Here is a 13,641-nt window from a genome sequence, read left to right on the forward strand (position 1 = left end):
TCTAATGAGAAGATTGATGACGAGTATTTGGAGGAACTATTTGTGGATTTTTGTATTTGTCTGATTATGTTGTATAGTTTATTGTGACATAGTAGCTGGACGTTTATTGTGGAGGGGACCGGATAGGGGCTGGTTGTTGTTGCTGCAGAGTGTGTGTGAGGGCAACAAATGGTATGACAAGTTGTCCTCTTTAACAGTTCCAACATCCCATTCATCACATGTAAGACACAATTGTGCTTCTTACTGTTCTCCTTAAGCTATATTTTTATATTCATAGTATTCAATTGCAGACATCTTAGTGGAAAACAACAGGTATCAAATAGCAGGTGATGATCATTTAATGATAAGTTTGGCCAACAGTAGGTGAAAAAAGGTCATGACAATACTATGAATAGGTGCTCACCTAAGGAATAATGGAATCTTTGCATTGTAATAAAAGTAATAATAATAGTAACAAGTAGTAATAAAAACATAAGAGGCATTCCAAAAACAATTCAAGATGCTAGATTCTTTATTGTTACAGTACATACCAGTATACGCATGGGTACCATAACTTCTTTACATCTTTATTACGTCTTTTACACATATTTGTATGTGTAAAACATAGTTCCCTTGCGCACACTACAATTCATATTGTGAGTGCCAGACTTTACACTTGTGGTGCAGGTTCCCAGAAGGTCATCGAAGTTCAAGTCCTTGTCCCACACCTCCAGTTTCAGCAAGTCGCCAACTTGCTTGTTGGGGAAGGTGAACGATATACTCCAGGACGGATTCTTGTTGTCTTTGATGAAATCGGTCTGACCACCAAAGGTACCGCCCCACCAGATCTTGACATAGGGATCAGGTGGATTCCCAAAAGGGTCTCCACTCAAATTTCTGGCATACATGTTGGTGATGGTGACAGTACCCCCGTGGACAGCAGTCAGGCCACAGAGGAACAGCAGACCCAGCATGAGAGATGGGGAGAATGCCATGACTCAGTCACAATGAACTCTGAGAGGTGAGAGAGAGAGAGAGAGAGAGAGAGAGAGAGAGAAGCTAAATACATCTAAATCCCTGCAATCCTCAAAAACAAGTCCTTTTGGTGGCTTTCATGTTGATCATATGTACATAATGTGCGGATACAGTTATACATTCAAGTATTCTGTAGTAGAATATATGAGTGTGTGTGTGTGTGTGTGTGTGTGTGTGTGTGTGTGTGTGTGTGTGTGTGTGTGTGTGTGTGTGTGTGTGTGTGTGTGTGTGTGTGTGTGTGTGTGTGCGTGCGTGCGTGCGTGCGTGTGTGACATGTTGATTCAATTTAAAACATAGCCTTATTCAAAGACAATCAAATTCAGTAGTATTCTCAATGACATTCAAATTTACTTTCTTCTTTTTTTTGTATGTCCAACAGTGTCTTACCTGTAAAGTGGACTGGCTTCTTTCAGTTTCCCAAAAATACCCAAGAGTGTCTGGCTGCAGTCAAGGTGGTAGTGGCCCTAGTTGTGACTATTATTTATATCCAGTTAATAAATGGGTACGCCCCATTTTTAAAGTAGCTTCACCAACCAGAGAGATCCACGCTGAACTAACACGAGCTGGTACTTCTTATCTAACTGAAGCAGGTAAACATTTATATGATCATTGGAGGGACAGCGAGTGCGTTTTTCCGGCAGTGGCATCACTCGCTCCTTCTGGATCATTGTGAAAAACAACACATTAATTCTTACATTTATACTTCAGGCATTTAGCTGACCTTATCCACAGAGTTATACTAGAGCAATACAAGAATGCATACAGGCTCAGTGATTCAATCATTTGTTTGTTGTGCCTTGATAAAATAACTGGCACAGATTCTGATATTGATATTTAATAGCATATCAGTTGCAGATACAACTTTGTTTCTGAAGTGCTAAGCCACGTAATATAAAATAAACCGTGGTCGCTGGGAGGGAAGTTCAGGTGTCATGGCAACAATAACAGTAAGGAACACATGAGGTACAGGAAAGAGTAAAACACACAAAAAGCCAAAAAAATGTAGTTAAAAAAGCGTAGATAATCTAATTAGATTCTGGCACTAAATATACAGTATGCAGTGGTTCTCTGAATGTATGTACAGTTTACAACAGACAACTCTGGTCCAGTTTACTAAGTCTAGAGGGTTTAAGTGATTAAAGGGCCTATCATGACATTTTACTTGTTCTTAGTTTTTGGTATTTTGGGGGTTCTCTAAACACTCAGGCGTTTATTTTTTATTTCTGGGTATTTCTGTGAATATTAAATACTGAAACAGGCTGTTTCATTTGCATCCCAAGGTGACGTCACTTTAGTGGATGCTTGTAATAATCCCAGATTCCCACCCACCAGGAAGAGAACATTTTTCTCAGATCCACCATTGGTATAGTTCACCTAATTTTACATCACCCAGACAATACACAACAAGTCCTGTTTATTAAATAACACCCAGACAGAAAAGGTTACAAATATTCTTGTGATTCTATAATCTACAGTATATTTTTAAGATCAGATCGGAAAAGAGTGGGAATTTTCACACTTGTTTCCATAGAAGATTACATAACATTTTCGCAGCTAAGAACAGCTGCCTCACACATGGGAAAGACACCAGATGTTCATTATTTTATCGCTGTTATCAAGCATTTTTCTCTTGGGCTGAGAACTGGGTAATGCCATTCTTGCTACATTTGTATCTCGTTTGAGTTATAATTTCCTAAATATTTCCAACTATCTATAAGCCTAAATTCTATGTAAATTTCATAAATAAAGGTGTGTGCATAGAAAGTTACACAAATTATTTGCATAAGTTTATATTGTCTTCTTTAGCATCTTAATCGGAATCATTAAGATGCTGTAAAAAGCTTCGCCTATTGACATGGCCAAAATAGGGAGGTGAGGGTTATGTGTTTCATAATGTAAATTGTCTTTTAGTTTGAACTAAAACATCAATGCATTGGGATTTTTCCTGTAATGTTTTTTTTAATGATCATGTACTTTTTATTGTAGCGCTACCTTTTACCTCTATTCACTTGGTTGGTCTTAGTCCAAAAGAAACTTTCCTCCTCTGTCCAACATGTCCACTTGTTCCTCCCCACCGGGTCCAACTGTCCCACGCCCATTTTCCATTCCATTCAGACCTCCAATATATCCTCCTTGGTACTCTCTATTGCCCAGCATAATGCATAGTTATGCTTGACAATGAATAGTAGATCATTAGTTATATCTTAGAATCAAAGGGATAACTAATGAAAAGGTTCAGAATATGGCTTAGCTATTTAGTTTCATATGTCAAATGTAAAACATGGCCACATACACATGAGCTTGTAGATCTGCTATTTTAAAAACATTTTGAAAGTGAAAGTAGTTTAAGGGATATTGCACTTTCAAACATGTTTGGGGTCATTTTAACATCTACTCTGGCTTTTGTGAGCATCCCAGACAGTTGTTAAGTTGCTTGATTCATATTCAATATTAACGCAGACTCATAAACTGTTACTTGGATCATAACAACATAGACCTACTACTTTTAAGTTCTCCTTGGCTCACACTGTCTGTTTACAGAGTTTACAAATCCCTCCCCACCCTTCCTCTCAATACAGAACCAAATGCCAGCAGAACAGGTGCACACAACCCAGGAGATTGCACAACTTCGATTGAGGAGTCCAGGTCAAATTTATGTATGAATTGTATATATATATACTGTACAGTATACACACACACACACACACACACACACACACACACACACACACACACACACACACACACACACACACACACACACACACACACACACACACACACACACACACACACACACACACACACAGGCAGGATTTGCTCTCAAGTTTGACCTAAAAGTTATCATTCACAAAAAGGAGAGAAATCAAGTGTTTCCAATAATCCTGCAAGTGCTCTGCCTAAAGAAATACTAATACAATCCCCAAAATGAGAACTCAATAAAAAAAAAGGACAAGCATCATGTGCGTATTTTCAAACTTTATTGTGCTAAAAAATACATGCCAAGATGTTTCTGTCAAAGGCCTTCCTCAGAGCATGGGCTATGTGAGACAGCAGATCATTTTTATCTGAGAAAATCGAATCGCATACAGGTGTACAACAAACGACACCCAATGAAAGGTGCAATACACCATATTACCAAAAAGTGCGTGAAAAAAACACCAAAAGTTGACAGTACAAAAAACAGACATCATCATCACACAAAATAACAAGATGGAAAAAAGTCCATCAGTACAATTGTAAACCATAAAATAACATATAGAAAAAATATTGTTTTGTTTGTATTGTCACATTTATTGTCTTTATTTATTTGATTTGTTTTGTAGAATTTGTTTGATTACAACTGTATGCATTATTATTGTCTCCGCCAGAGGTGGAGAGTATGTTTTCGTTCTTGTCCTTCCGTGTGTCCCCCCGTCTCAGCCAAGCTAACATTGGTCAAGCTTCGCGTGACACGTGACAATATTGTTGTCACCAATGCTCTGATTGGCTAGCGAGACGCATGATGACATAGAAACCTATAAATAGGTGTGTCACTTAAAAAAATATCTAATATTTTTTGAATATCAAAAAATATCTAATATTTTTTGAAGTGAGCTTCCATCAGCCAAGCTAACATTGGTCAAGTGACACGTGAACAGTACTGGCGGAGACCTGTGCTCCGAGGAGCACATTTTCTAGTTTCATTACATTTTGTGTTCCAGTTAAATGCTGAAGGTATTGGGCAATTGGGGTGCACAGGGTGAATTTATTTAACAGTCATCAGACAGGCAGTTTCAGATTCAGTTTGGCACCGGGAGGTTGCACAAGTTTTTTACCAGCCTCAGGGTCAGATCAGAAGCAGAACGTAACATGCTGATTTTCCTGTAAAAGACTAAATGGAATAAAACACAGCAAACCTGTTCATTCTGTCTGGACATTGGACTCTTTTCAAACCCTGACTGCGTAAGATTCACTACCTGGTGCCTCAGTGGCCTTTTGGAGTTTTATTGTTTTGAGGACAAATCACCACTACAAACATCATTAAAGGAGTAGTTCACCAAAATAAATACTTATTTTCTATCAATTACACACCCCATGAAGCATTCAATTCATGGAGATTTATTTTGTTTTTGACGCATTCCTAGCCAATAACTTGACGACCTGCGGAAAGATGCTAATGTCTTGAGGACATTGGGGAACATTTTCCTATCTATCAAAAACATCTCTATTAGGATCTCCTAGATGTTTTGTAATGTCACCAGTCACCTTGATGAGTAACTTTTTCCTAGGCCTGTCAAACATTGAGATGAAGATGGGCCATTGGCTTCTGTGTAAAGCTTTGCCAATGACTAAAGATTTCCTGTTCTGATGGCAGTTTTATGTCCTGAAATTTATAATTTAAGTATTTTGGTTTGTCATATCTAAGATTTTCCACAGAGACCGGTAAACACGTAAATGAAACATGTTCTGTAATGTTTCTGTAATAATTCTGTAGGTCCTATGTGTTAGGCTACAGTACATTGGGCAGTTTCCACATCTAAAGTTACCTTTCAATGATGTAAGCCAGTGGGAATGATTTGTTTTTTGAAAGGATTATACTGTAAGTAGGAAGGAGGATGTATATAGGAAATGAGACCATCATGATCCCTTGTAGCCAGCCAGGGTGGTGGGCAATCTTTTCGGGCGTGCGATCTAAGCTGGAGAGATGTACTGCACCATCATCAGCCAAGTCAGCAGTGGAAATAACCACCTCTTTGAAGCCTTATAGGCTACTTATCAGAATAATGCACAGAATAAGTCAAATAATTTGACATGAATACAATTCATCTGCATATAAAAGTGTTATCAAAGAATGGATGTCTTTGACTGGGATTTTCAAAGTGCCCCTTGATCTACTTACAGGCCCATCCTGATCTACCGGTAGATCAAAGATACGGTTACCCACCTCTGCCTTGGAGCACAACTGCACAAGGTTCAGCATACGGGATGTGCCAATGATTCCTGATAATGTTTCTAATCTCTACAGAACAGTGATTGAAACCCATCACAAAAGGCCTGTGGTTCATTTTTCATTTTCTCATGGAACTCATCTCCTTTGGTACACAGGATAGTATAACTAATCCAATAGCACTACAACCATCCATCATTCCATTTTCTATAGTCAGCAGAGGAGGAGCCATTCCAGGAAGGTCTCAGATATTGAAGTCAGTGTGACTTTATGCTCAATTTATGCTTGGTCACACAAAAAATTATAAATCGGGCTTTGATGTGTTGTAGCAGGTGATCACTACTTCTAGCATGTAAAGTAGCATTACAGCCAGTTGGTGTGCGGTAAACAGAGGTTTGAAGGATGTGATCATCTCATAAAATTTAGTCAGGTCCAACAAGTTGGAGTCACTTTTGACAGAAAACAAAGTTAAAGCTATTATTCAGAGACAAATTCAATTAATTCTACCGTGGTAGAGTACCATAAAAAGAGGATATCACTTCAACAGCTTGATATTCGAATGAGTGTTACCAAAAGTGTATACGAGATTTGCGAATATTGATTCATATTGATACTTTGAATCTGAAATAATTCCTGGTGAAAATACAAATATCCCATGTTCTGAGGCTGACATTAGTCGTTTTGTTTTAGCACAATAAAGTATAACAGATATACACTTATGTTTTGATCAGGTGCCATCTTTTCTCACTTTTGGGATTTTATTATAACACAATACAGATGCATTCAGAAATGGAATTTAATAGACATGTTGCATCGTTTACATGGTATTCTAAAACCCCCCATCACTTTAAAATTCATTCAACCCCTCAATTAACAAAGGAAACAGGTCATTGGTGAAATTCATTTTCCTTGATTCCAGCAAAATTATAACCTCATGCTTGGCTCACTGGCTCAAACAACAGATGTGAACACATTTAAAATGTTGCTGCAGGGCTGTGATTAGATAATTGCATGTATGCTATGTTCAACTGCACTGGAATTAACAGTGTCAAATTCCCCAAAATGACATGATGCTGGAATCATAAGGGAGCTGGTTCTAGCACAAAAAACAGCCTCATCTTTCAATGACTACGATTAGATGACCCTGTGGACCTGAGAACTAGCAAAAACTGGGACATGGTGAATGAGAACAATCTGTGAAACCAATTCTGCTCCAAGTCTTATCAAAACCCCTGTTTGTTCATTATGAGAACAAGCTGTGAAACCAATTCTGCTCCAAAGTCTTTATCAAAACCCCGGTTTGTTCATATATAAACCATAAGTGCATAACCCTTTTGTGTCCCAGTTCTCAGTGTATACTGGGTCATCTACTGTAGCTAGCCTATGCTGCTGGAGTCCTTCAAATTGTGGGGAGGATACATTGTTCCTTGCAGTCAGAGGCAAGACAAACAGAACCTCCCCTTTTTGTAATTTTCTAATGACAAGAAAATAAATGAATATGGTGTTAAATCATTTTAAATCATTTGGATCTGTATAAAGCCTACAAGCAAGGGTATTGGTCTAGAATAAGTGATCAAGGTACATGAGCAGTAATGTCAAGACAAAAGATAAGCTCTTACACTGTTAAATCCTCAGTGTTAATTTAACACTTTAGTATACAAATGTAACCAAATGAACCCAGGAGTTAAATTAACAGAGGATATTACTGTGTACACTACTGGATGCATACAAGTCCTGACATAAAAACAGTGGCCATTTAAAAGACTAACAAAGCAACAGTGCAAATCCTTCCAGGGATTAAATAAAAAAGGCTCACGTCTCCATGAATCCACCAAAACCTGTAACCGACTTCCAACAGGAGTGAGAATGCATGATTGTGTTTCTCATACAGAGTTGGTCTGTCAGCCTGAATGCCCTTCGGCAGAATATAGTGAGACGACAAATCTAAGGTGGATCAATCAAGAAACTCTCCTACCGACTCCATCATTGTTCTTAATAATTTATGAAATATAAAAGAAAATTAAAAACCCTGAAGTGAGGAATAGAATAGTGTACAAGCAGAGTAAAAAATAAAACGGGGCTTGCGCTTGTACCTGCATCTTTTTTCTCTACCAACAGGAGTAGTATTGCTTATTCAAAAGCTCCAAAAAATCAAAACAAGTATGGTTGAAAAATGTACAGTATGCAAATACAATGTACACGTTGAGAAAAAAAAGTCATTATGTATAGAGCTGCAAAACAAGACAAAAAAGAACCATGTGAATATCAATATGATGAGCCCAGCTCTTGGTTCTAAGATCTTCTATTCATTTTATATTTAAGTCACACAGAGCTGTGACTTCCCCTGAAGACATAAGTTAACTATTTAAAATCAAAGTCCCACTATTAAAAAACAAACAAAACTGACACATTAAAATAAAAAGAATGCAGTACATTGTTGCACACATTGTATGCAGAATAAATCTTGTTGCATTTTTTTAAATGTCTAAATCCTGACATGAAATGGAACATATTCAAGCGTGAGTTTTCTTTAAATGTCAACTTGTCTACCTTGGTATAAACAAAATGTACATTTTTGGAGAGAGCGCAGACATTGCCCAAACTCCCAAATTCACAGTTAGCAATTAGATCAACATTGGTCGGTACAGTGGGGAATTGCACAATAAGCAAGAAAGAGTGACTAGTTTAGGACTACGTTGTCATGATACAGAGGGACCTCCAGGGGGCACTGTGATCTAAGAAGAGCAGAGAGAAAATATTGCACATGATTCTAGTGTTGGATCCCTCCCTTTCACGTATCCCTGTAAGCCATTTCTAAAATGTCCACAATGAGACCAGCAAAGCTGCATCTCTAGCTGACAGTGAGTTAATCAAAGCCAATCCCGCACCCACCCGCTGAGACGTCCATATTCAATCCATAGGGCCCATGGTGTAGGAGGACCTCCAATGACAAGTGTAAAGGGAGGGCTTCAAACAGCAGTTAAGTGTCCACTGAGAGCAGGAGTTGAAATCAAGTCCACGGGCGTCACTGAGGAACGGATATGGAAGAGGGGCATTGGTAGCCCATGACACACCAGAGAATGCCAAATTCAAAACCCCAAGCCTTCTCCGCTGTCCCTATCTGTAGGGTACGGAGCATCCTGCCTGGGAGCACAGCGTGGGGTTCGTGGGGCGGTCTTATGGACTCCACAGAGGGCCTGGTGGGAGTCAGTCCGAGCTGTCATGTGCTGCTACTGTGTGAAGTAGAGAGGGCGTCTGTATCTTGGGCGTAGTACCGACTCAGCTGCGTGGGTCTTGAAAAAAGGCATTTTCAGAAGACATGGCCTTATTGTAGAAACGGGCACCAATTTGCCTGCCGGCACTCAAATGTTCTCAGTGGAGGAGTGCCAGTCTGGCGTTGCTAGAGACAGTGGTGGTCGACTACGGTCTGTGAAACCTTCAGGAGAAACAAGGGGAAAGACATCATGTACTTCATCTCGGAGAGATCTAGTGGATAGCGTTGTCATTTACAGTAAGCCTGCTGTATGTCAACCACGTGAACCCTATTCTGGCCTAAGTGGCAAACATTCAGCGAAAATAGGCAAACATTTGGCAAAATAGTAGATCTACATCCTGTATCTAAATTCCTGGCCATCATTGCTGCATGCAATATTAAACCTGCATTTTCATACAGCCATTTTTAGCCAGGAAGGTTTTTGAATGATCACAGCCCAGCTCTGAGACGCAGAGAAAGTAGACACATTTTATAATGAGCTCTAGTGAGGAACAATTATATGAGGACGAGATTTTTCCTTTCTTTGGCTTCCCTGCACGTCAGTGAGAATTACCTGGTTAAATGGCGGCTTGATTCGTGCACTTCCATCTCGTTGCTCTTGAAATCATTGAGTTCCTTCCGTATAGCGGCCTGCAGAGAAACGGAACGGAACATTGAGATGGATTACAAAGCGTTAGCTCCTCACAGTCCTCTTTATGAGTCATTTACACTTCTCTAAATGCCATGTGTGATTGTGCTCCAGACTTTATTTCCTCCCTCCAAAGTTTTGATTACATTTTTTTTGCATTTTTATTTCAAATATAAGTGTAGAGCAGCGTTTCCCAACCTTTTCTGGATCAGGGCCCACTTGAAAATCTCCAAAGTGTTTGCGGCCCACCGATCTAACCGTTTACCATTAAAGGGATATTTCACTTTCAACATGTTTGGGGTAATTTTAATGTCTACTCAGGTTTTTGTGAGCACCCCTGACAGTTTAAGTTGCTTGATTCAGTATTTAGAGTTTAATTTTATTATTTTTCATTTGATATTCATTTTATCAGACACGCCCCCTTCCTATACAAACCCATTGTAACTTCAAACTCCCATTTTAATCATGATAGATCAAAAACACCCGTCCTTGGTTCTGGTGACTGATATTGTACTTCCAATATGTGTGGGGGCTGAGTTTTTTCAATAATTTTTGGGGAAAATGAAAAACATACCTACGTTCTTGAGTGACATGAAAAGGATGGCAGAACTTGGGATGCGAAATAAGTATTTTGACAGATTCCAAGAAGCCATCAAGGCTCAAAATACAGTTTTATTTCATTGTTATATTCAGGGTAATCTCTCAAGACAGATTCTACTAACAGCAGAATCTATCAGCACTACTGCCTTAAACATGTAATGTTGTTGTTAGTAGGAATAAACCCAGAAGCATCCGGGAGGACGTAGACAAAAAAAAAGGGGAGGAGACAAATCCGAGTTCCTGTTTAACACAAAAAGGAGGAGGTGTCCCCAGAGGCAAAAACAATAAAATGTTTTTCCTTTTTTTTTAACGAAAAGGGGGGGGAAAGCACTACTCATTTCTAATCATCACACCCAGATGATGATTAGAAGTGACCTTGGTGCAGATCTGATTACTATCGTGTTATTGATTGATTTCATGCCTTGGAGACAGAGTCAAACGTCCCATTATGAAATCAGTGGCCCAGGTCTCTTAATAGCCTGAAGTCTGTATGATGTCATGTGCAACCGCATCTATCCGGTTGTGTCAATTCAATTTGTAATCAGTATGACTCAAGGGGACATCCCAGGGCCTGGTCAGTGGTCACAAAGCCAGGCCCTTGCCTCAGCAGAGAACGACCGATACCCGGACACCAGCCAGCCTTAGATGATACAGGCAAATTTGACGGTGTAGGAACAGAGCCAACGTCAGCAGAGCTGTACTGAGGCTGGAGAGGGTCCTGGGGCACTGTCTGTCCAATTACTGCCTTATATAAAGGGGGCGAAAGGACTGTTGCGTAAGCCATTGCTGATTCTCCATGTTTTTACATGAGGTAAATGTCCCCAGGTGTGATGTTCTGGTCTGCATGTCACGTGCGTACAGCAGAGACTGCATTTGAGCTCATTAAAAGTCAGAAGCATGGACCATTGGATTGTGAGCAACATAACCCGCTTGGGGGAATGGGGAGGAGGAGGGGGGGGGGGGGGGGGTCTTTACACATGACATGGTTGAGGAGGAAATACCATAAATGGGTAACTAATCCCCCAACCACCATTCTTCTGCATTATGAATGTCTTGATTCTGTACTATGAACATTGCTGCTATTTTGGTATCAGCTACAGCGGGGGTAGGGATGGATAATTCAACGTAAAGAACCAATTAACAACGAGGAAAGAATAATCTTGACAGTATGCTATACCCCAAGGAATTCACTGCATGGTTAGAAACTCATAGTACACTGATGTTTGTGTCCCAGCAACAAGGGGCTGTGAGGGCTCTGACAGCACAGGCATCTACTTTATATCATTGTTGTCGGATGGAAACCTTGAATGTTGAAAACATTTTTTTTATCATTTTAAAAACCTTTTAAAATAGTGAAATTAGCTGATCTACAAGCTCACAACACTGTTGATCTTCTGTTTTTACTACTTTTGTGCGACACCCTTATATGACGAAGCAGGTCATTCATTTGCGGAAAAAAACCCATATAGAGTTGAAATATGGAGATACAAGGTTTCTGCTCGACAGCGACGATACACTAGTCAAAATGATGAAGTGAATATAGGCTATTCTGGGGTCCCACTGGTGGTACTGGCCTTGTCAGCTGCGGTGAGCCGGGTCCACGGTTTATCTGCCCGTCTATCGTAATCCTCAGATTCAGACACGTCCACGTAGTCACTGAATCGGATGAGGATCTTGGCCTGTCTCAGCTCCTCTACTGTGGGCCTCTGGCTGAGCTGAAACAACACAATCAAAATCATTATACCAGAAAATGGGCAAGAAAAACTAAAGGATTCCCATTTGCAGTCTAAGGGATACCTAAATTGGCACTGTTCGGTTAATTTACGTATTAGTTACCATCATCAGTTGTCTGTAAAATATTACTTGTGAAAGCTGCAACATACTCGTGGAAACAAAGTTCGGCAAGGTAATAACAAAATGACATAATTGCGAAGAGAACAGATTGCCTTGCCAAACTTTGTTTCGGCAGCTCTTGCACCTCCAAGATTTTCGAACTAGCTGAACATCATCGCAGAAAGACCAATGCGAACATCCACTGTGATTTGCGTTATATGGTTTTATTTCTGTAATCAGGTTAGGAGGTACAAACCTCTGTAATCCCGCTGAAGGACTACAAACACAACCAGATGGCAATTCATTAATGGAGAGCACACACGTCTGTCGCCAGAAATGGCCGAAATCTCAGAGACAAATTATGTCAACGCACGTTTGGAGGGGTTGATTGAAAACTCACAGTGGAGCTGCAGGTGTCAAAATCACAGCACTCAGAGCTAGAGCAGCACTGAGTATAAAAAAATGTCATCCCCAGAGAACTTGCTGCCAGCTTAAGGAGGAATAAAAGGTCAAACAAATTCCTGGCACAATGGCAAGATATTGCCTTCAGGTGTGCGCAAAGTGCTAACATGCAACTGAAGGTGTTAGGAACATGCCCAACACCTTCAGATGGGGTGGTGAAGTCCTGGCCACAACCCCACTGAACAGTCAAGGGCACAGAGGACATGACCGCCCCCCCTGCGGCGATGTAAGAGCTGAAATACCAGGACTGCCGCTGATTTCACTTCTCATCTCAGATGACTCATTGCTATGAAGTTTGTTTTGCCAGGTGAACACTATGTGTGACCCAAACAACACCTTAAAGAATCACGGAGAGCTGGCCTGCGGTTCACCTGTGCAGATCCTGTGATACTGCGTCATATTGTCATATTGTCGTCAAGCTATTTCGGGCTTTACCTTTCGCGACAATCTTCGTTTAAGCTCCCTCCTCTCCTCCAGCTCCTCTTGCTCATTGCGTGCTGCAGAAAAACAGACATTGTCAAGCATGCTTAGGAAAACATTAAATACTAGCAAGAATAAACACTTAATCTTCATAAAAAATCAAAATATTTGAAACAAGAATGAACTTAATCTGCATAATATGATCCATTAAAATGAAATGCATGCACCTTTACGTTATAACATTTTCATGGTGTGGCACCCAGTGGGCCTAGCCGTCTGTCTCTATCCCCGTGAAATTAGACCAATCACAGCTAAACTAACACCGCCATGTGGATACAATGAACCACAAGGCCAAGCTCCATAGGCCAGTGGTTCTCAAAGTGGGGTCTGGCGACCCCCAGGGGTCCTTGGGGGGGGGTTCCAGGGGGTCCCCAGCAAAATTAGTTGATACAGCGTGACAAGCATTTTAACGACCAACCA

The 13,641-nt window shown here is 40.2% G+C and overlaps 2 protein-coding genes across 3 annotated transcripts in view; one reads left to right on the plus strand and one right to left on the minus strand.

The window, feature by feature from the left end:
- Positions 1-13,641, plus strand: part of ripk1l (receptor (TNFRSF)-interacting serine-threonine kinase 1, like) — a 733,201-nt gene that overhangs the window by 114,198 nt on the left and 605,362 nt on the right. The gene's annotated exons all lie outside the window — the stretch shown is intronic.
- Positions 6,766-13,641, minus strand: part of LOC308094411 (phosphatase and actin regulator 1-like) — a gene marked incomplete at its 5' end in the record, with an annotated part of 40,135 nt that continues 33,259 nt past the window's right edge. Inside the window, 4 exons of the mRNA XM_080441056.1 lie at positions 6,766-9,380; positions 9,772-9,848; positions 12,021-12,161; positions 13,177-13,238. Of these exons, the coding sequence (XP_080297182.1) occupies positions 9,365-9,380; positions 9,772-9,848; positions 12,021-12,161; positions 13,177-13,238 (296 nt within the window). The 3' untranslated portion in view covers positions 6,766-9,364. The remainder of the gene's footprint in view (positions 9,381-9,771; positions 9,849-12,020; positions 12,162-13,176; positions 13,239-13,641) is intronic.

This window comes from Gymnoscopelus braueri (genome assembly GCF_963280865.1).
Source record: "Gymnoscopelus braueri genome assembly, chromosome: 10".
Classification (NCBI taxonomy): Eukaryota; Metazoa; Chordata; class Actinopteri; order Myctophiformes; family Myctophidae; genus Gymnoscopelus; species Gymnoscopelus braueri.